The sequence below is a fragment of the Rutidosis leptorrhynchoides genome, chromosome 1 (assembly GCF_046630445.1).
Source record: "Rutidosis leptorrhynchoides isolate AG116_Rl617_1_P2 chromosome 1, CSIRO_AGI_Rlap_v1, whole genome shotgun sequence".
NCBI classification, from domain to species: domain Eukaryota; kingdom Viridiplantae; phylum Streptophyta; class Magnoliopsida; order Asterales; family Asteraceae; genus Rutidosis; species Rutidosis leptorrhynchoides.
Genome location: NC_092333.1, coordinates 331,627,977 through 331,652,952, shown reverse-complemented (window position 1 = coordinate 331,652,952; position 24,976 = coordinate 331,627,977). Strand labels below are relative to the sequence as shown.

At 30.5% G+C, this 24,976-nt stretch overlaps 1 protein-coding gene across 1 annotated transcript; it reads left to right on the top strand.

The window, feature by feature from the left end:
- Positions 1–297: 297 nt before the first annotated feature.
- On the top strand, positions 298–987 carry LOC139899235 (uncharacterized). The gene has a single exon (XM_071882057.1). It carries the CDS (start codon positions 298–300, stop codon positions 985–987), a length of 690 nt encoding a protein of 229 aa, XP_071738158.1.
- Positions 988–24,976: the final 23,989 nt, after the last annotated feature.

The following is a 24,976-nucleotide window of genomic DNA, read 5'->3' as shown; positions in this document are numbered from 1 at the left end:
TAGGCAAGTGGTGGTGGAGGTTCAAAACCGAAACCTCCGCTTTGTGGGTAAAAATTATTTCAAGTATTTTTGTGCATTCGGGTGGGCTTGGGCATGGGGACTTTGTTACTAATGTGGGTTCTTCGTGTTGGTCAACAATTATCAAAACAGGTGCGGTCATAGATGCATTGGGTGTTAACTTCCGAAAATCATTCATCAAAGAAATAGGTGATGGCTCGAATACCTCCTTTTGGAATGACATTTGGCTCGGTGACGTGTGCCTAAAAGACAAGTTCAACAGACTGTGGAGGCTTGAAAATGACCAAGCTGCAACATTCAGGAAATATTGGACTACTTGGGCGAATCCAGCGTGCACTTGGCGAGCTTGGAGAACTAAATGCTATGATCTCGACTGTTAAATTGGGTTCGGAAACGAAAGTCAGATGGCGATGGCATCCGGGTGCAAACGGATACTTCACAACAAACAACCTTAATTCTCTGATCGACGAAAAGAATCTTCGTTCAGGAAACAATATTGTGGAAACAATTCGGAACAAATTTACTCCTAAAAAGGTAGAAATTTTTGTGTGGCGTACAAGAAAGAAGCGGCTTCCGGTGTTGTGTGAACTCGATAAACGTGGCATCGATTTACACTCAGTTAGATGCCCTCTTTGTGATGATGATATCGAGACTGTGGACCACTCTATTCTATTTTGTAAATATGCGTACGATGTGTGGGCGAAAGTGTGTGATTGGTGGGGATTACCCTTGCATGCTAATCTAAGTATCAGTGAGCTATTCGATGAACATTGTGGCCTTGCTTCAACGGCTCTCGGTTCAAAAATATGGCAAGCGGTTACTTGGATTTGTGGGTACCTCATTTGGCGAAATAGGAATCATAAGGTATTCAAAGGAGAAACTTGGAATACTCAGGTTGCCTTATGCGAAATCCAAGTGAAGACTCATGAATGGATTGCTAAAAGGTGTAAGGATAAAACAATCGATTGAAATAATTGGCTCCACAACCCCCGTGTTTTCCTGTAGGAATAGTCACGTGTGCTCTTACTCGAATTGTATGTATCTTAGGTCGTGATAGGCTTTATGTGGAATGTGCTGTAACTTCTGGTTAGGAACACTAGTGGGTTGATCAACTTGGTCTGTATGTACTGAATTGTGATGACCATTTGTTTATTGAATAAAAATTTCTGCCATTCAAAAAAAAAAAAATTTGATAAATTTTAAAATATATATAATCTAAATTGGGTGTTCGATAATTCAATCTTATTATAGCCCATATGGGCGGTGCTATGTTTATACCGAATGATTTCCAACCAAACCCACAATAATTATCATCATCCAATGTTAATTCTTTTCTTAGTTAACTACAAAATAAACTTTTAGGGCACATAACAATTCAAAACCTAAAAGCCACCCAACACCTTTAAACCATGCTTTTAACCGTGGGTGTAATGGGTATAATATATTTATCATACTTTTTGTCGATATTTTTTTAATCTTAAACCTCTTCAATTACCAGTTTTCGATATTTGTTTATCTTAAACATTTATCTATCTTTTATTTATACGAATTAAGTAATACTCTGTATTAAAGAAATACTTCCAATTCAAATAATACATATATTCAAATAATACATACTACGGTCAACATTTTCATCCCCTGATCATAGCACATAACAAACTTATAAACTATTATGGGATAAATTCAATAATATGGTTATTGATTTATGATGCATTTATTATGAAGGGTTAAAGCCAAAAATAGGCTACAAACTTACACAAATGTACCGATGTCGCCCACAAACTCATTTCCGTCCTACTGTCGCCTACAAACTTTCAAAAAATGTGCTAATATCAACATTTTATAGTTTTGACCTGTTACATACTAATTTTGAACTGGTTTTTTTTTTTTTTTTTTTAAGAATAAAGATCCAATCCACGAACGACACGTGTTGATTTTAACCAGTTTAGCTGGTAGCAAGTCATTTTTGTTTACATTGGGACACTTTTTAAAAGTTTTTGTTTACATTGGTACACTTTTTGAAAGTTTGTAGGTGACAGTAGTACCGAAATGAGTTTGTGGGCGACATCGGTACATTTGTGTAAGTTTGTAGCCTATTTTTAGCTTTAACCCTATTATGAATATATGTACGGTATCATTATAAATATACATGTCGTATCTTCTATAATTAATATTAAATCTCTAATATTTGATGTCATAAAAAGCAATTATCCTTTATAAAAATAAATCAAAAGAAAAAATTAGAAGACATCTAGATGATGTGTTCTAATTTATATATATATATATATATATATATATATATATATATATATATATATATATATATATATATATATATATATATATATATATATAACTAGGTTTTGAGCCCGTGCGTTGCACGGGTGTGTAAAAAACGTGCAAAAAATGTAATTTACAGTTTATATTGGTATGTAAATAACGATACTAAAAAAATAGGAAAACTATAAGAATTATTTATGAGTCCGTGGTGTTGAAAAATTTTAAAAATTCTTTTGAATTTAAGAGTCTGTGGTGTTGACAAATTTTTTTTAAAAAAGTTTTGAGTTTAAGAGCCAGTGGTGTTGTCGAATTTTAAAAGTTCTTTTAAGTTTAAGAACACGTGATGTTGACAAATTTTAAAAGTGGGTTTGGTGGTATTAGTAACTTAATGTCTATAATTTTTTCCCCCACCATTAATATCTTTTAATATAAAAATTATATACAACGTAATATTTAGAGTATATTGAAAATTTAGCATGAAACGTAACATTAGTAAACTATAAGTTATATTATTTTAGAATTATTATATACAATTAATTTTTGAATAAAAGTGTAACAGTGAGTTTAATTTTAGAAAAGTTGTTAGTCATTCCAGCAAAATAATGGTACTCGCTGGAGTAGTCATGTATAATTAGTATTATAATAGTTATATTTGCGTGTACATAAATATTTAAAGGATTTAAACTATAAAATCAAATCACTTCTATATTTATTGCTAAAAAGAAATGCTCCATTGGTAGTGCATCGAAACTCCGTTTCGAATACAAATTTATTGCGTTTTTTTCGTAAAATTATTTCGATTTGAACGGTGATGACAGTAGAACCTAACTCGCGGTGAACAGAAAGATAAATCCGTTAAAAAAATTTGGTGGGTTTATATATTATATATATATCCGTTCAAAAAAAATATATATTATATATATATATATATATATATATATATATATATATATATATATATATATATATATATATATATATATATATATATATATATATATATATATATATATATATATATAGTGGTAGGATCAAGAGGGAAGTAACCAATCGGGGGGAAACGGGTGGAAGCAAAAACTTTTTTTTTTCGTTTTTTGAAAAAACTTTTTTCACGAACATTATAGATGAGATGAAAATATGAACATTTAGTAGAGACACTTTGTGATAAATATTTTTATTTTTGGCGGAAAAACGCTCGAAGAAGTAATATATAACAATTATCGTGTTTTTCGAGCGTATGTTGAGGTTTTAGCTATTAGGGTTTAGATATTAGGGTTTAGATATTAGGGTTTATAGGGTTTAGAAATTTAGGGTTTAGGGTTTAGATTTAGGGTTTAGATTTAGGATTTAGATTGAGTTTTTAACACGAACGGTTTAAAGTTTAAGATTTAGGGTTTAGGGTTTAGGGTTTCATGTTTTGGGTTTATGGAATAAACCCAAAACACCAAACCCTAAACCCTAAACCCTAGACTCTAAATCGGGCTAAATTTTACTTCACAAAACATGGAAAAAAACGTTCATATTCTTCACAAACAATATTATCTTGAATGTTATTTTTGTCGATCTTTTTCCCGCCTAAATAATAACATTCATCACGAAGTATCTCTTCTAAATGTTCATATTTTCGTGCGAACTTGATGCCGGAAAAAAAAAATTCCAAAAAAAACGAAAAAAAAAATTTGTTTCCCCCCGCTTCCCCCCGATTGGTTACTTCCCCATTGATTCTTATATATATATATATATATATATATATATATATATATATATATATATATATATATATATATATATATATATATATATATATATATAGGGGCAGAATCAATGGGGAAGTAACTAATCGGGGGGAAGCAAAAAAAATTTTTTAGAAGAGACACTTCGTGATGAATGTTATTATTTAGGCGGGAAAACGATCGACAAAAATAACATTCAAGATAATATTGTTCGTGAAGAATATGAACGTTTTTTTTTCATGTTTTGTGAAGTAAAATTTAGCCCGATTTAGAGTTTAGGGTTTAGGGTTTGGTGTTTTGGGTTTATTCCATAAACCCAAAACACCAAACCCTAAACCCTAAATCCTAAACCTTAAACCTAAACCCTAAACTCTAAACCGTTCATGTTAAAAACTCAATCTAAATCCTAAATCTAAACCCTAAATCTAAACCCTAAAACCTAAATTTCTAAACCTTAATATCTAAATCCTATAAACCATAATATCTAAACCCAAATATCTAAACCCCAATAACTAAAACCTCAACATACGCTCAAAAAACACGATAATTGTTATATATTACTTCTTCGAGCGTTTTTCCGCCAAAATAAAAACATTTATCACAAAGTGTCTCTACTAAATGTGCATATTTTCATCTCATCTATAATGTTCGTGAACAAAGTTTTTTAAAAAAACGAAAAAAAAAAAAATTTACTTCCCCCCGCTTCCCCCGATTGGTTACATCTCTCTTGATCTTACCACTATATATATATATATATATATATATATATATATATATACACTTATTTATTTACTTATTTTGTCTTTTGTATTATGTAATACGTTTACAAAATTATATGTATATGTAAAAAGATGTAGATAATGTACAAATTATTATGCATAATGTACACATGATTGGCGAGCAAGTATTGTGTATAAGATCACCTGTAAGGTTGACCGGCCATTCGAATCCAAAAAAGTTTACGATCAAATCTAGTATTGTATTATTAAGTTATATTAAGAATATATACCTAAATAAATGCCTAGTTTTAAGGGGAGGAATACGATATATATGTAGAACTATATGTATATGTATATATTAAATTATAATGAATAATTAATTCAATTTGATTACAAAATGACACATAAGCAAATATATATGTATAGATTAAATCTCTAATCTTCTAATATATATATATATATATATATATATATATATATATATATATATATATATATATATATATATATATATATATATATATATATATATATATATATATATATATATATATAACGACACTGGATTTTTCGACTTATATTATTAATATTTATTATTAATACTTGCGTTGTACTAAATGTATTCTTATACATTTTACTTGTTACCGTATTTGAGTTTCCATGTCCCGACTCGTCTTTTCGACACGTGCTTTTCTTGAATAATATTTCGAATATTATTTACGTTCATAATTAATTATTATTAATTATTTCTAATTAACTAATTTAAGTAGTTAATTACTTGGGCTTGTTACTAAGTTGTTGCATACTTATACATGGGCTTTTGTTAATGGACTTGGACTATCAAAGCCCACCCTACATTTCTTAATGGACTAATTGTGAGCCCATCATTATGCTAGTGATACATTAAGTTTAAACATGATTAATTAAGTTAAGTGTGGAGACAAAAATGTTTCAAGCATGCATGCACCTCTTTCCCATGCATTTAACCTTATACTCTTCCTAGCATACAACACTCTCCCACACTTGAAAAATGAAACTTGACCTTCCCCTTTGAGAGCTCTAAACCGTCGGCTTTTGTTGGTGGGGAGGGAGTTCAAAATTTTTTTTTTTTTTTTTTTTTGTTACTTATATGCTAGTTTACACTTCATTTTACACATACTTACTTACACCACTTCTTTTCTCTCAACTTTTCTCTCTAAATTGTAAGTAACAACTTTATTTTTCTTTCTTCTTTTTCCTTTAAAAATCATCAAGTATCATCATCAATTTGCTTGTTTGTTATTTGTTGTTGTTAAAGATCAAACTTTCTAGTTTGTATCTTCATGAATCTTGTTTCTTCCATCCTTTGTTTGATGAGGAACCAAGAACAAGGATCTAAGCTTGTTAGCTTATTGTTCTACATTTTGAAAAGTTATCAAGATCTAAAGTTTATGAGCTTTAAGATCTTACTTGTGTTCATGTTTTGGAAACTTAAGGTTTACTTTCTTAAGATCCAAGCTTTGACTTGAATCTTCTTAAGTATGAAATAAACATGAACTTATTACTTGTAACTTTAGTTTAGTTCTTCATTTTATTTATTTATTTTCGTGATTTATATATGTTGGTCAAGTATTACTTGTTAAACTTGATCCCATTTTTCTTGAAACTAAAGTTTAAACTTTGTAAGTTCAAGAACATGAAAGTTAAACTTTCTAGTTATAACTTCATACACTTATGTTGGATCTAAGTTTCTATAGCTTATGGTCTTCCAATTTTGTCTAAAACAAAAGCTTATAAGCTTATATACATTTTACAAGATAAAGATCTAAGTTTCATAACTTATGGTTTTATTAAAGTAAAGATCCAAGTTCCATAACTTAGGGTTTAACTTAAGAATACTAGATCTAGACTTTTTAGTCTAGGATCTTCAAGATCTAACTAAGATCTAAGTTCTACAACTTAAGATTTTGTTTATTTAGTTTACATTCAAGTTTATAGCTTAATATTACTATTAGAACTCATGTATGTGTCGGATCTAAGATCTTGATGTAACTTTGGTTCATCAAACTTCTTACAACCAATAAATGAGTTGTGCTATTTATCTTAGACATACACTAGTGTCATGATGGTCAAAACTTGGTAAAGATGATGCAAACACATCAACGAGCTGTACACTTGAAGCTACAAGCATCAAGGATGAGAACCGTGATGAACATCAAGCACCAAGAACCCATCGAAGCACTTTGCTTACTGTGTTTGAGGTCTGATCAATCACCTAGGCTACTGGAAAATTTGATTTCCAGATTGTTCTGTTCGAGTATATGACTTTTTGTTTAAGACTCGTCTTAATCCGACTTACGGTTTAGGATTTATAGCCTTCCGAAAGTCACTACGCCCTTATAACGTTGTGCTGAAATTTCTGACCTACTCGCACTTAAACCGTCGCCACGGTCAAACGAACACGAGTTGGTTCTGGAAATTGGACAGCAACTAGGGGACTCATATACGGAGCCATGGACACTGGTCTCACCTCATTTCAGTTTGTATAGAGGTCGTGGCGGCTGAACAAAATCAGCGTTTGTTTCGATCTCTATTCTTGATTGAAAAATTACTTTACTTTTTACTTATGTTGTTGGTGATGATGATACTTAAGACCTAATTTACATACTTTTAAACCTTTGGGAACGATTTACTTACTTAGTAACTTTTGACTTAGGTTGAGGACCTTAGGACCAACTACTTGCTTACTTATCTCGTACCGACTTTACTACTTTTCACTGTGAGTTATAGCATCCCTTTTTACTTTAACTATTTTGGGAACTGAGAATACATGCGCTTTTTACATTTTAAATACTAGGCACGAGTACTGAAACTTTATATATGTGTGGGTTATATAACGGCATAAACTTTCCCCTTAGCTCGGTAACGTTTAGTCATTGGTTTTTTAACCGGTGAACTCGAATCTTAGATATTGAAATGTCCTGTTCATATTGATTATAAACGTTCCATATTAATTGATTTCGTCGCGAGGTTTTGACCTCTATATGAGACATTTTTCAAAGACTGCATTCATTTTTAAAACAACCATAACCTTTATTTTATCGATAAAGGTTTAAAAAGCATTACGTAGATTATCAAATAATGATAATCTAAAATATACCGTTTACACACGACCATTACATAATGGGTTACAATAAGAATATATTACATCAAAAATAAGTTTCTTGAATGCAGTTTTTACATAATATCATACAAGCATGGACTCCAAATCTTGTCCTTATTTTAGTATGCAACAGCGAAAGCTCTTAATAATCACCTGAGAATAAACATGCTTAAAACGTCAACAAAATTGTTGGTGAGTTATTGGTTTAACCTACATATTATCAAATCATAATAATAGACCACAAGATTTCATTTTTATAACACATCTTATATCAGGCATTTCGCAAACTGCATAGAGATAAAAATCATTCATATGTTGAACACCTGGTAACCGACCTTAATAAGATGCATATAGAATATCCCCATCATTCCGGGACTCTCATCGGACATGATAAATCCAAGTACTAAAGCATCTGTAACTCGGATGAGGCTTCTTGGGCCAAATAGATCTATCTTTAGGATTCGCGTCAATTAGGGGCCATTTCCCTAATTCTTAGGCTACCAAGCTAAAAAGGGGCATATTCGGTTCGATAATCCAACATAGAAAGTATTTTTGATTACTTGTGTCTATTTTGTAAAACATTTATAAAATCGCATGTATTCTCATCCCAAAAAAATTAATAGATTTTAAAAGTGGGACTATAACTCACTTTCACAGATTTTTTTACTTCGTCGGGAAGTAAGACTTGGCCACTGGTCGATTCACGAACCTATAACAAATATGTACATATATATCAAAGTATGTTCAAAATATATTTACAACATTTTTAATACGTTTTAATGTTTTAAGTTTATTAAGTCAGCTGTCCTCGTTAGTAACCTACAACTAGTTGTCCATAGTTAGATGTACAGAAATAAATCGATATATATATTATCTTGGATCAATCCACGACCCAGTGTATACACGTCTCAGGCTAGATCACAACTCAAAGTATATATATTTTTAGAATCAACCTCAACCCTGTATAGCTAACTCCAATATTACTGCACATAGAGTGTCTATGGTTGTTCCAAATAATATATATACATGGGTCGATATGATATATCAAAACATTTGCATACGTGTCTATGGTATCCCAAGATTACATAATATATTAGAATACATGTAATACAATATAAGTTAGCTAGGATATGATTAATATAGACTTGTTACCAATTTTCACGTAGCTACAACAAGAAAAATTATCCAATCTTGTTTTACCCATAACTTCTTCGTTTTAAATCCGTTTTGAGTGTTTCAAGTTGCTATGGTTTCATATTGAACTTTTGTTTATGAATCTATACAGAAAAATTATAAGTTTATAGTCGAAAATACAGGTTACAAGTCATTTTTGTAAAGGTAGTCATTTCAGTCGAAAGAACGACGTCTAGATGACCATTTTGGAAAACATACTTCCACTTTGAGTTTAACCATGATTTTTGGATATAGTTTCATGTTCATAAGAAAAATCATTTTCTCAGAAGAACAAATTTTAAATCAAAGTTTATCATAGTTTTTAATTAACTAACCCAAAACAGCCCGCGGTGTTACTACGACGACCTATGTCCACTTTTACGGTGTTTTTCGTGTTTCCAGGTTTTAAATCATTAAGTTAGCATATAATATAGATATATAACATGTGTTTAGTTGATTTTAAAAGTCAATTTAGAAGGATTAACTTTTGTTTGCGAACAAGTTTAGAATTAACTAAAGTATGTTCTAGTGATTTCAAGTTTAAACCTTCGAATAAGGTAGTTTTATATATATGAATCGAATGATGTTATGAACATCATTACTACCTAAAGTTTAGTAGGTAAACCTAATGGAAGTGACAATAAATGATCTAGCTTCAAAGGATCTTGGATGGCTTGAAAGTTCTTGAAGTAGAATCATGACACGAAAATAAGTTCAAGTAAGATTTCCACTCGAAATAAGATTGTTATAGTTATAGAAATTGAATCAAAGTTTGAATATGAGTATTACCTTGTATTAGAAAGATATCTTACAGTAAATAAGAAAGATTTCTTGAGGTTGGATGATCACTTTACAAGATTGGAAGTAAGCTAGCAAACTTGGAAGTATTCTTGATTTTATGAAACTAGAACTTATAGAATTTATGATGAACACTTAGAACTTGAAGATAGAACTTGAGAGAGATTAATTAGATGAAGAAAATTTAAGAATGAAAGTGTTTGTTGGTGTTTTTGGTCGTTGGTATATGGATTAGATATAAAGGATGTGTAATTTTGTTTACATGTAAATAAGTCATGAATGATTACTAATATTTTTGTAATTTTATGAGATATTTCATGCTAGTTGCCAATTGATGGTTCCCACATGTGTTAGGTGACTCACATGGGCTGCTAAGAGCTGATCATTGGAGTGTATATACCAATAGTACATACATCTAAAAGCTGTGTATTGTACGAGTACGAATACGGGTGCATACGAGTAGAATTGTTGATGAAACTGAACGAGGATGTAATTGTAAGCATTTTTGTTAAGTAGAAGTATTTTGATAAGTGTCTTGAAGTCTTTCAAAAGTGTATGAATACATATTAAAACACTACATGTATATACATTTTAACTGAGTCGTTAAGTCATCGTTAGTCGTTACATGTAAATGTTGTTTTGAAACCTTTAGGTTAACGATCTTGTTAAATGTTGTTAACCCATTGTTTATTATATCTAAAGAGATGTTAAATTATTACATTATCATGATATTATGATATATTAATATATCTTAGTATGATATATATACAGTTAAATGTTGTTACAACGATAATCGTTACATATATGCCTCGTTTCGAAATTCTTAAGTTAGTAGTCTTGTTTTACATATGTAGTTCATTGTTAACACACTAAATGATATACCTAATTATCATTTTATCATGTTAAACATAGTGTATCAATATCTTAATATGATTCATATGTATTTAGTAAGACGTTGTTATAACGATAATCGTTATATATATATATATATATATATATATATATATATATATATATATATATATATATATATATATATATATATATATATATATATATATATATATATCTTTTCGAGTTTCTTAATTCAATAAACTCATTTTTATGTATATCACTCATTGTTAATATACTTAGTGAGATACTTACTTATCATAATCTCATATTAACCATATATATATCCATATATATATATCATCATGTAGTTTTTACAAGTTTTAACGTTCGTGAATCACCGGTCAACTTGGGTGGTCAATTGTCTATATAAAACCTATTTCAATTAATTAAGTCTTAACAAGTTTGATTGCTTAACATGTTGGAAACACTTAATCATGTAAATAACAATTTCATTTAATATATATAAACATGGAAAAGTTCGGGTCACTACAGTACCTACCCGTTAAATAAATTTCGTCCCGAAATTTTAAGCAGTTGGAGGTGTTGACGTATCTTCTGGAAATAAGTACGGGTATTTCAGCTTCATTTGATCTTCAAGCTCCCAGGTGAACTCGGGTCCCCTACGAGCATTCCATCGAACCTTGATGATCGGTATCTTATTTTGCTTGAGCCTTTTAACCTCACGATCGATTATCTCGACTTCAATGAATTGTAGTTTTTCATTGATTTTAATTTCGTCTAAAGGAATAGTGAGATCTTCTTTGGCTAAGCACTTCTTCAGATTCGAGACGTGAAAGGTATTATGTACATTGGCGAGTTGTTGAGGTAATTCAAGTCGGTAGGCTACTGGTCCGACACGATCTAAAATCTTGAATGGTCTAATGTATCTTGGATTTAGTTTCCCCCGTTTACCAAATCGAACAACGCCTTTCCAAGGAGAAACCTTAAGCATGACCATCTCCCCAATTTCAAATTCTATATCTTTCCTTTTAAGGTCCGCGTAGCTCTTTTGTCGACTCTGAGCAGTTTTCAACCGTTGTTGAATTTAGATGATTTTCTCTGTAGTTTCTTGGATTATCTCCGAACCCGTAATCTGTCTATCCCCAAATTCATTCCAACAAATTGGAGATCTGCACTTTCTACCATAAAGTACTTCGAACGGTGCCATTTCGATACTCGAGTGGTAACTGTTGTTGTAGGAAAATTCTGCTAATGGTAGATGTCGATCACAACCGTTTTAAAAATCAATAACACATGCTCGTAGCATGTCTTCAAGAGTCTGTATCGTCCTTTCGCTCTGCCCATCGGTTTGTGGATGATAGGCAGTACTCATGTCTAGACGAGTTTCCAATGCTTGTTGTAATGTCTGCCAAAACCTTGAAACAAATCTGCCATTTCTATCAGAGATATTCCATGTCTAGAGACAACTTCCTTCAAGTATAATCTCGCTAACTTCTCCATTTTATCATCTTCTCTCATTGGCAGAAAGTGTGCTGACTTGGTGAGACGATCGACTATTACTCAAATAGTATCATAACCACTTGCAGTCCTTGGCAATTTAGTAATGAAATCCATGGTAATGTTTTCCCATTTCCATTCTGGGATTTCGGGCTGTTGAAGTAGACCTGATGGTTTCTGATGTTCAGCTTTGACCTTAGAACACGTCAAACATTCTCCTACGTATCTAGCAATATCGGCTTTCATACCCGGCCACCAAAAGTGTTTCTTGATATCTTTGTACATCTTCCCCGCTCCGGGATGTATTGAATATCTGGTTTTATGTGCTTCCTTAAGTACCTTTTCTCTCACATCTCCAAACTTTGGTACCCAAATTCTTTCATCCCTATACCGGGTTCCGTCTTCCCGAATATTAAGACGTTTCTCCGATCCTTTGGGTATTTCATTCTTCAAATTTCCTTCTTTTACAACTCCCTGTTGCGCCTCCTTTATTTGAGTAGTAAGGTTAGTACGAATAATTATATTCATAGCTTTTACCCGCATTGGTTCTCTGTCCTTTCTACTCAAACCGTCGGCTACTACATTTGCCTTCCCCGGGTGGTAACGAATCTCGAAATCGTAATCATTTAATAATTAAATCCACCTACGCTGCCTCATGTTCAGTTGTTTCTGATTAAATATATGTTGAAGACTTTTGTGGTCGGTATATATAATACTTTTGACCCTATATAAGTAGTACCTTCAAGTCTTTAATGCAAAAACAACCGCGCCTAATTCCAAATCATGCGTCGTATAATTCTGCTCGTGAATCTTCAATTGTCTAGACGCATAAGCAATTACTTTCGTTCTTTGCATTAATACACAACCGAGACCTTGCTTTGAGGCATCACAATATATCACAAAATCATCATTCCCTTCAGGCAATGACAATATAGATGCCGTAGTTAACTTTTCCTTCAACAATTGAAACGCTTTCTCCTGCTCATCCTTCTATTCAAATTTCTTCCCTTTATGCGTTATTGCAGTCAAGGGTTTTGCTATTTTGGAAAAATCTTGGATGAACCTTCTGTAGTAACCAGCCAGTCCTAAAAATTGGCGTATATGCTTTGGAGTTTTCGGGGTTTCCCACTTTTCAACGGTTTCAATATTTGCCGGATCCACTTGAATACCTTTTTTGTTCACTATGTGACCGAGGAATTGAACTTCTTCCAACCAAAATACACACTTTGAAAACTTAGCGTACAGTTTTTCTTTCCTCAATAACTCTAGCACTTTTCTCAAATGTTCTTCGTGCTCTTGATCATTCTTTGAGTAAATAAGTATGTCATCGATAAAAACAATGACAAACTTGTCAAGGTATGGTCCACACACTTGGTTCATGAGGTCCATGAACACAGCTGGTGCGTTAGTCAACCCAAACGGCATAACCATAAACTCGTAATGACCGTAACGCGTCCTAAAAGCAGTCTTTGGAATATCATCCTCCTTCACCCGCATTTGGTGATACCCAGAACGTAAATCAATCTTCGAATAAACCGATGAGCCTTGTAGTTGATCAAATAAGTCGTCAATTCTCGGTAGTGGGTAACGGTTCTTGATGGTAAGTTTGTTTAACTCTCGGTAGTCGATACACAGCCTAAATGTACCATCCTTCTTCTTGACAAACAAAACAGGAGCTCCCCATGGTGATGTGCTTGGTCGAATGGAACCACGCTCTAAAAGTTCCTGTAACTGACTTTGTAATTCTTTCATTTCGCTGGGTGTGAGTCTGTATGGAGCACGAGCTATTGGTGCAGCTCCTGGTACAAGGTCTATTTGAAATTCAACGGATCGATGTGGGGGTAATCTCGGTAATTCTTTCGGAAATACATCGGGAAATTCTTTTGCGACAGGAACATCACTGATGTTCTTTTCTTCAGGTTTGACTTCTTCGATGTGTGCTAGAACGGCATAGCAACCTTTTCTTATTAGTTTTTGTGCCTTCAAATTACTAATAAGATTTAGCTTCGCGTTGCTCTTTTATCCGGACACCATTATAGGTTTTCCTTTTTCTCGTACAATGCGAATTGCATTTTTGTAACATACGATTTCCGCTCTCTCCTTTTTCAACCAGTCCATGCCGATTATCACATCAAAACTCCCTAACTCTACTGGTATCAAATCGATCTTGAATGTTTCGCTAACCAGTTTAATTTCTCAATTTCGACATATTTTATCTACCGAAATTAATTTACCGTTTGCTAATTCGAGTAAAAATTTATTATTCATAGGCATCAATAGACCACTTAATTTAGCACAAAAATCTCTACTCATATAAATTCTATCCGCACTCGAATTAAATAAAACATAAGCAGGTTTTTCATCGATAAGAAATGTACCCGTAACAAGCTCTGGGTCTTCCTGCGCTTCTTCCGCATTAATGTTAAAAACTCTCCCACGGCTTTGCCCATTATTATTTCCCTGGTTTGGACACGCAGTTTTGTAGTGGCCCTTCTTCCCGCATCCAAAACAAATAATGTGGGCATTACTTGTTCCTTTACCTGATGGTCCATAAATTTCACACTTCGTTGTATCATGACCCTTTCTATTACATTTAATACATGTTGCTGGACAAAAAGTAGTTGGATGGTACCCTCCACACCTCAGGCACGGAATTTTCTGATTTTGATTACCAGTGTTGTTATTGAGAATGTTGTTGGGATTTTTGTTGTTGCGGTTGGTATTATTGTTGGGATGATTGTTGTAGTTGTTGTTGCTGGAATGGTTTTTGTTGCGTTTGTTGTTGCAAAAAATGGTGCGATTGTGGTTGTGATTGTGGTGTTGATTGTTGAAATTGTGACTCTTATCACTGGGTTCTTCCCACTTTCTCTTGACTTGTTTCATTTTGACATCCTCGATCGCCTGCTCTTTAATCCTTCCCTCTATCTGGTTTATAAGTTTGTGAGCCATTCGGCTTGCCTTTTGCATTGAAGTGGGCGCGCTTGAACTCACATCCTCCCGAATTCTCTCTGGTAACCCCTTTACAAACGCATCGATATGCTCTTCTTCATCTTCGAACACTCTTGGGCACAATAAACATAACTCAATGAATCGTCATTCGTATGTGGTGATATCGAATCCCTTCGTTCGTAATTCTATAAGCTCTGTCTTGAGCTTAATGACTTCGTTTCTGGGACGGTATTGCTCGTTCATCAAGTGTTTGAATGCTGACCATGGTAGTGCGTAAGCAGCATCTTGTCCCACTTGTTCGAGATAGGTATTCCACCATGTCAACGCAGTACCTGTGAAGGTATGCGTGGCGTACTTTACCTTATCTTCCTCAGCACATTTGCTTATAGCAAACACAGATTCGACCTTTTCGGTCCATCGTTTCAGTCCGACTGGTCCTTCAGTTCCATCGAATTCCAGAGGTTTGCAGACAGTGAATTCTTTGTAGGAGCATCCTATACGATTTCTTGTAGAATTAGTTCCACTGCTAGATCCAGAGTTATTGTTATTTTGCATCGCAGCCTGTACTGCGGCTATGTTTGCTGCAAGGAAAACACGGAAGTCTTCTTCGCCGGTGCCATTTCCTTCAAAAATAGCCAAAAGAATTGAGTTAATCATATAGAATTTAAGAGTAGTCAATAGTGAAGCAACCCGTCTTAATCCATCCGGACGAAGTCCATATCGATTATAAATGATTCACAACAGTTGATTACATCGCAATTTACTTGACCTCTATATGATACATTTTACAAGCATTGCATTCGTTTTTGAAAAGTCAAACTTTCATTACATCGAAAGTTGACGGCATGCATACCATTTCATAATATATCTTACTATAATTGACTTAACAATAATCTTGATGAACTCAACGACTCGAATGCAACGTCTTTTGAAATATGTCATGAATGACTCTAAATAATATCTTTAAAATGAGCAATTGCACAGCGGAAGATTTCTTTCGTACCTGAGAATAAACATGCTTTAAAGTGTCAACCAAAAGGTTGGTGAGTTCATTAGTTTAACATAAATAATCATTTCCATCATTTTAATAGACCACAAGATTTTTATTTTCAGATCTCATAAATAAACGTCCATGCATAGTGACAAAAATATCATTCATATGGATTGAACACCTGGTAACCAACATTCACAATATGCATATAAGAATATCCCCATCATTCCGGGATCCTCCTTCGGACATGATATAAATTTCGAAGTACTAAAGCATCCGGTACTTTGGATGGGGCTTGTTGGGCTCGATAGATCTATCTTTAGGATTCGCGTCAATTAGGGTGTCTGTTCCCTAATTCTTAGGTTACCAGACTAAAAAGGGGCATATTCAGTTTCGATCATTCAACCATAGAACGTAATTTCGATTACTTGTGTCTATTTTGTGAAACAGTTATAAAAGTTGAGCATTTATTCTCAGCCCAAAAATATAAATGGTAAAAAGGCAAATGAAACTCACTCTACTGTATTTTGTAGTAAAAATACATATGATGATACTGAACAATGTAGGGTTGGCCTTGGATTCACGAACCAATATCATTTGTATATTTATTAATATACATGTAATCGTAATCGAGCAAGTTTATATATATTTTTATTAATAATATACTTGTTATATTATATGTTATATAGATATAGATAGTTTAATATATGTAATTTATATATCTTATATAACTATTATTTATCATTCTTTAATATGCTAATAATAATAAAAAAAATCTATATTAGGGTTTATATATGATAACAATATATATTTATGTATTAATTGATACAAAATATAATGATATGTAATATTAATATTATTGCAGTGTATCTTTATATAAAAAATATTTAATTGTAATAATACTAAAAATGATAAGAGTGATAGTCGTAATATTGATATTAATATTATTAATTTTAATAATGATAATCTTAATAAAGATATTAACTTTAATAATAATGTTAATTTTTGTAAGAATAATGATTTTAGTAAAAGTGATAAATTTCCTTAATAATATAATGATAATAATTATAATAATAACAGTGTTAATAATAATGATCAGATTTATCATAAACTTCATGATAAATTTTTAAACCTATACCTATAGTTCCTTTAACTTAAAGTTATAACCATATTCGTAATTCTTGCCATAACAAATTTTATTATAAATTTTATAATGTAAATATTATTAATATGTTCCTAATCCCGTTAATAAAAATAACAATAATAATAATACTAATAATAATAATAATAATAATAATAATAATAATAATAATAATAATAATAATAATAATAATAATAATAATAATAATAATAATAATAATAATAATAATAATAATAATAATAATAATAATAATAATAGTAGTAGTAGAAAATGAGACTACCTTAGAAGAAGCATTAAAAAAAAATAATGTCCTGAACCGGATTCGAACCCCCGACCTCTCGAATAACCGTTAACACTCTAAACCAGCTAAGCTGATATGTCTTTCTGTTATATGTACGAACCCATTTGTATTTAATCCGTATTGGTTTTACTCGCATTATCATCTTCTTCAACCTCAAATCAAAATCGACCAAAGAATCCTTCAACCTCAGTTTATTCGTTCGTTTTACGATTTATTCAGTAACCAGAAAACAAACATATCACTTGTTTTGATTTAATTAAAATAGACAACAACAAAAAAACTTGATGTACAGCCCACGATGAACACGAACAACAATTATGAACTCAAAGTTTGATTCTTAAATTCAGTCACTTTTTGATATTGACTATAAAACGAAATGTGTTTTAAATCCCAAATAGAAACTTTATAAATCATTAATTTCAACTGAAGCACCTTGTAAATCTTCAATTCGATCTTTGTATGTTCGTTTGACTTTAAGAACCAAAAGTTTGACTCCCAAATTCAAAATCGTTTTGACGAATTGCAAACTGAAACTTTACAGAAAGTTTCACTAGAGGATTTCAAATGAAACTGCATTTTTAGATTTTAAAAATTGGATTGAATTCGAGATTTTCATAAAAAGTGTCACGAACAGAGATACGAGTTGTATGCATCTGGTTTCTGTTTAATTCATCCTATAAAAGAAAATGATATCCATTGTAACTGATAGTGGTAATAATAGATTGATTGATGTTGTCCAAAACACTAAAAAAATTCGTTTGTTTTATAGCAAATGGTGATCAATCAGAATATTTCCATCAGGTACAATTAATAATAAAAAAATTAAAGTGTGAAAACAACTCTCAACTGAATTTGGATTGTAATGCCTGATTTGTACTAACTGCAATTTGACACAGGAAACGAATCTTCAACAAGTTGATTTAGATGGAGAATAGGATACGTGATTTTTCTATAGATTTTTAGGTATAACCCATTTTTATATGTATATATATACTGTATCCTTATTTATTTATATATCTGATATGTGTATATATATACATACTGAATTTTTTTTTTTGTAATATTACTTAATAATATAAATCTATTAATAAATATATTGGTAATATTAATACTAATTTATAATAAAAATACTAATACTACTAATAATATTAATATTGATATTGATAAAATGATTAACAATAGTGTAGAGACCCGTCCTAATCCATCCGGACGAAGTCCATATCGATTACAAACGATTCACAACAGTTGATTACATCGCGAGGTAATTAACCTCTATATGATAAATTTTACAAACATTGCATTCGTTTTTAAAAGACAAACTTTCGTTACATCGACAGTTGACAGGCATGTAAAGCATTTCATAATAATCTTGATGAACTCATCGACTCGAATGCAACATCTTTTGAAATATGTCATGAATGACTCCAAGTAATATCTCTAATATGAGCAAATGCACAGCGGAAGATTTCTTTCGTACCTGAGAATAAACATGCTTTAAAGTGTCAACCAAAAGGTTGGTGAGTTCATTAGTTTATCATAAAGAATCATTTCATAATTTTAATAGACCACAAGATTTCATACTTCCATTTCTCATAATCATACGTACCATGCATAGAGACAAAAATATCATTCATATGGATTGAACACCTGGTAACCGACATTCACAATATGCATATAAGAATATCCCCATCATTCCGGGATCCTCCTTCGGACATGATATAAATTTCGAAGTACTAAAGCATCCGGTACTTTGGATGGGACTTGTTGGGCCCGATAGATCTATCTTTAGAGTTCGTGTCAATTAGGGTGTCTGTTCCCTAATTCTTAGATTACCAGACTTAATAAAAAGGGACATATTCAGTTTCGATCATTCAACCATAGAACGTAATTTCGATTACTTGTGTCTATTTCGTAAAACAGTTATAAAAGTTGCACATGTATTCTCAGCCCAAAAATATGAAGGGTAAAAAGGTAAATGAAACTCACCTAATGTATTTTGTAGTAAAAATACATATGACTATATTGAACAGTGCAGGGTTGGCCTCGGATTCACGAACCTATATCAATCATATATTTACACGTATAATATTAATCAACTAAATTTATAATGTATTTAGATATAATATATTTGTATATTATGTATCACTTAATAAAAATAATATTTTGTTTTAAGATGTAAAACTATGTAATATTAGTTTAGATATTTAATAATTTATGTTTTAGATAAATAATATCTGTGTAATAATAATAATAATAATAATAAGTTTAATAAAAATGATAATTTTAATGATAATACTAATAATAAAATGTTATATGTTAATACCTTTATTAATAATAATAATAATAATAATAATGATAATAATAATAATAATAATAATAATAATAATAATAATAATAATAATAATAATAATAATAATAATAATAATAATAATAATAATAATAATAATAATAATAAAAATAATAATAATAAAAATAAAAATAAAAATAAGTTACAACCTTTGAAGGGAAGCTCAATAAAAAGAACGCCTCGGCCGAGACTCGAACTCACAACCCCTCGCTCACCCGCAAATCCCTTAACCAATCCACTGTTCGTAAATTCTGTTTTAAGAACCAACTCAAATCTATTTAATCTATATTAAGGATCCATAACACAAGCCCATGTTTATCTCGGCCCAACACCTCAAGTTCTGCCAACGGCCCAAGTCCAGATTATAAATATATATAAAAAAGAAGCAGTCGTCAATGCCTGGTTTCGAACCCAGGACCTCTCAGTTAAACACAGCCCTCCTAACCATTACTCTACTTGTTCATTTTTGTTTTAAATCATGGATTACAATTTATAACCCGAATATCTGTCTGTTTTCTTATCATCGATACCCTATGTCGATTTCACAGTATCATCGTCATCAATACACATCATTGTTTTACCCAGATCCTAAATATCATCATCATCTCATACATGTATCATTTTCTCATACATGTTCGAATTACCATCATCATTATGCAATGAGCTTCGTTATCATTAACATCATCTAACCCGTTCTAAATCTTAATCGTCTATTCATCATTATCTACATCATAACTTACATCTATCATCATCATTATCATATAGACTTAATTCAAGAACAATTGCTTCATTTGTGGGTCTCGTTTGCAAACAGTAACAAGCAAAACATCACAATAGAAAAACTTGGTTCTTGAGTGGATACGTCCTTGGCTCATCTAAAGCTCACACACTCCAAGGGTCCAACACATCAAACAACAAAAGCTCGGGTTGCAGATTCGTGAAACGGTAGTTTAAAGAAAAGGTGATAGGGTTTTCTTGATTAAAAAAAAAATAAAGAATAGGTACATGATTAAAGCAATCATCTTTATAGCATCATCATCACGTCTCTATCCTCATCTAACCCATTTGTTGTGTTCGGTAATAGCTGATCAAGTGGGTTCCATAAGCCCCACACTATATAAATTAATCAATTAAATGGGTATATTTTTGGATTACGCCTCATCAATATACCATTAATCACTCCACCTTTATTAAATTATTAATCCCATTAATTCCCACTAACAAATTATGATGACAAGTGGGTCTTGTTTGATTTAATCTGGTCGATCATGAAAGAAAAATATAGTAGTAACTTTGTTTGAGTAATAATATAGTAGTTGATCATTTAATGATGGTTTTTCGTTGGTTTCTGGTCTCATAATGAAAACAGAAACAGAAATAGTGAAGCAGCAGAAGTGGATTTGCAGAAGGTAATGGTTTCGTGATCTGCAGATATGGGAAGCAAGCATACTAGTATTGTTTAGTTTAAATATGAAACAGAAAGGCTGTAGCAGCGGTAGTAACATACCATGATAAAATCTAAAAGAAAATGGCGATTGTGATGGATTCTTGATTACGGCTGACACAGGAAACAGTCAACAAAAGTAGTAGCAATGATAATATGTATTGTAGCGATCATGTGACATGGGAACAGCAGTTGAAGATGAAGACAACATTTGGGTCTTCGTTAAACAGAAAAAAATAGGAGATTATAATGGTCAAGTGATTGTGCGTGGTGGTTTATTGTGGGTTTGATCGAATAGCAACAAGAATGGTGTTGATATGGGTTTAATGATTCATAAGAAGGAAGAAATAAATAAAGAGAGAGATGAAAGAACTTGAATGAGTTTTGTTTTAAAAAAAATGAAGTCGTTTGATTTATTGTATATGGTAGTTGACAGCTTATTTAGCAGGTACAGAAATTTATAAAAAAATAATAGAAGTTGAATGTGATTGTAAACCACTTTTGTTGGTATCTGTTGATCCTTTTATGACTTTGAATCAATTTGGAGACAGGGTTGATAATATAGAATAGTTTGATCGATACCTCTAACAAATTTGTACGAATTTCCCATTTTATATAATTAACTAATATTAATGATTAATAAATAATAATAATAGTAATAATAATAATAATAATATTTGTATTAATAATAATATTAATATTACTATTAATCATAAAAATGATAATAAAGATATCAATAATAGAGTGTGTTATTTTCTTATATTTATAACTATAAAAATTCTAATGATATTAACAATATTATTAAAGAGATTAATAATTATAAATATTCATAATAACCTAAATTTATAATTTTACTACTAATTATAATGATATAATGAATTAGATGTATCAATATCATACTAATGTTAATATTAATATTATATTAGTATTAATAATGAAAATAAATATAATAATGTTAATGTAACACTTATATTTTAATTTGTACTTAAATTTAAATGTTACAGTTTATTGATCATGTATTAGTTAATAATTATATAATACATATATATATATATATATATATATATATATATATATATATATATATATATATATATATATATATATATTGAATGTTTAGTATTTATACTTTTCAATATAATAATAATTATTTATAGAGATCATAAATTTATAATATTATCATATGTATATGTATATATATTCATATGATAGTAACCTAATTACTTTATTTATTATTTTACATTTTAATTCAAATGATTAAAGTGTATTTTATTAATTCAAGCTATTGTATATACACTTATATTTATATTTGTATGTATATACATTTATATTTATTTACACACAATAGTTCATGAATCGTCGGAAATAGTCAAAGGTTATCTGAATCCATGTAAACATTTTCAAGAATTTTGAGACTCATATATATAAACTTTGCTTATTGTGTCGAATTCATGTTAAGGCTTAGTTTAAATTTGGTCGGAAATTCCCGGGTCGTCACAAATAATATCCTGACAATTTATATGTATCAACTTTTCTATTTATATATTATCTATTAAAAATAATAATATGACTAACACCGATTTTAATATTTATATTGATATTAATAATAATAATAATAATAATAATAATAATAATGGATGTAATAATAATATTAATATAACAATCATATATTTATCTTGTAATTATATTAAATATATTACATTTTATTATTTATGTAATATTATCCTATCATATTTTATTTATTGAATGTTTAATACGTATATATTACAATTTAATATTAATTATGAATAGAATTCATATATAGCTTTATATATATATATATATATATATATATATATATATATATATATATATATATATATATATATATATATATATATATATATATATATATATATATATATATATATATATATATATATATACAACTATATATACAATTTATGTTTTAAATTTCAATTAGATAACTAATTATATATATTAAGCAATTAAACTCAAAGTATAACATTATACCTTTAATACTTTGATAACGTTGACAAGTTATGGTTCGGAATCATTTATATTCAATATACTCTATATATTCAAGATAACAAGTTTTTAGTTATTTTAAATTATCTTTCATAAAAACTAAATCAAATAATAGTTCAATAATATAGTTAACTTATTATATATAATTATTTAAATATATAATTATTTATATATTTATATATACATTTCTGTTTACAGTTAAAATTCATGAATCGTCGGGAACAGTCGAAGGTCAATTGAACATATGAAATAGTTTAAAATTCTTGAGATTTAACTTAACAACTTTTGCTTATCGCGTCGGAAACATATAAATATTAAAGTTTAAATTTGATCGGAAATTTCCGGGTCATCACAGTACCTACCCGTTAAAGAAATTTTGTCCCGAAATTTGAGTGAGGTCGTCATGGCTAACAATAAATATGTTTTCCTGACAAATATGAGCTGATAAAAAGAGATTTATCATCATTGAGTAATATGGATAAAACAATTCTATTATTCAAAGAGTACGAATGAAGCTATCACAAAAGATTGAGATAGAGATTTAACTTTTGACGTAGTCATGATTGAATTTAGAAAATAAGGTGTTTCTTTACTTTTGACGTTGTCTTGGTGGAATTCCGAAATTCCAGGGATTTAAAAGAAAATCTTGGAAATCTATAATATCTCTTTCTTCGGGATTTATGGGAAATAAGATCTCTATAATTAAATTCGACCATCTATCTCGATTGCTCTGTCTGGTATTTTTACTATAAATGAACTTCTTCCGTTTCATTACTTCCCATCACTTCCAATTTCTATATTTTAATTCATTCTTCCAAATTATCAATCAATATGCTTCATCCAGTTTTAATTCTGGATATATTCCTGACTTTCATATTGATCATTCTCCTTTTTCATCTACCACCGGAGGAATCTGTTTTCTTCTACTTCGCCCTTGGGGTTATAGTGTTTTTAATTCTCTCGTGTCTTTATGTTGCAATAAACATTGAAATACACGGCTTGTAATTTACGTGTTGTTATCGAGCTTTATATCCTCCTTTTGTATTTCGGAGCTCCATGCTTTTGTTTTCTCTTCCCGACCTCAAGTCAAGCGAATAATGGTCCCGAATTCATATGTATGAAATTTTGAATGATCATAATATACTAAGCAGAAGAATTGTAATAGCACGATTTGATTGGTTAAATCACCAGAATTTCAGAAGATAGAACTATCAAGAATATATTTTTTTTTCTTGATATGTTCGGAGGTTAAGTAGAATGACAGAGTTATGTAACATGGCACATGATGACGTTATGATCTGTGAATCATCACGTTCCATTAGAAACTCAGCATGACCTACTGTAATATAATCACGTTGATCAAGTGTCATTATATTATACTAACTCACGCATCAATTTCCAACACTACTTCAAAATCATTCATAATTTAAGCTTGAAAGTTTACAGAATATTGAAACTAACAGTTTCTATATGATGTAACACTGATAGTACGAAGAGATTAATGATTTCAGATAAGAATAGTTATGAAAATATCTTCAGAAATATGGAGGATATTTATAA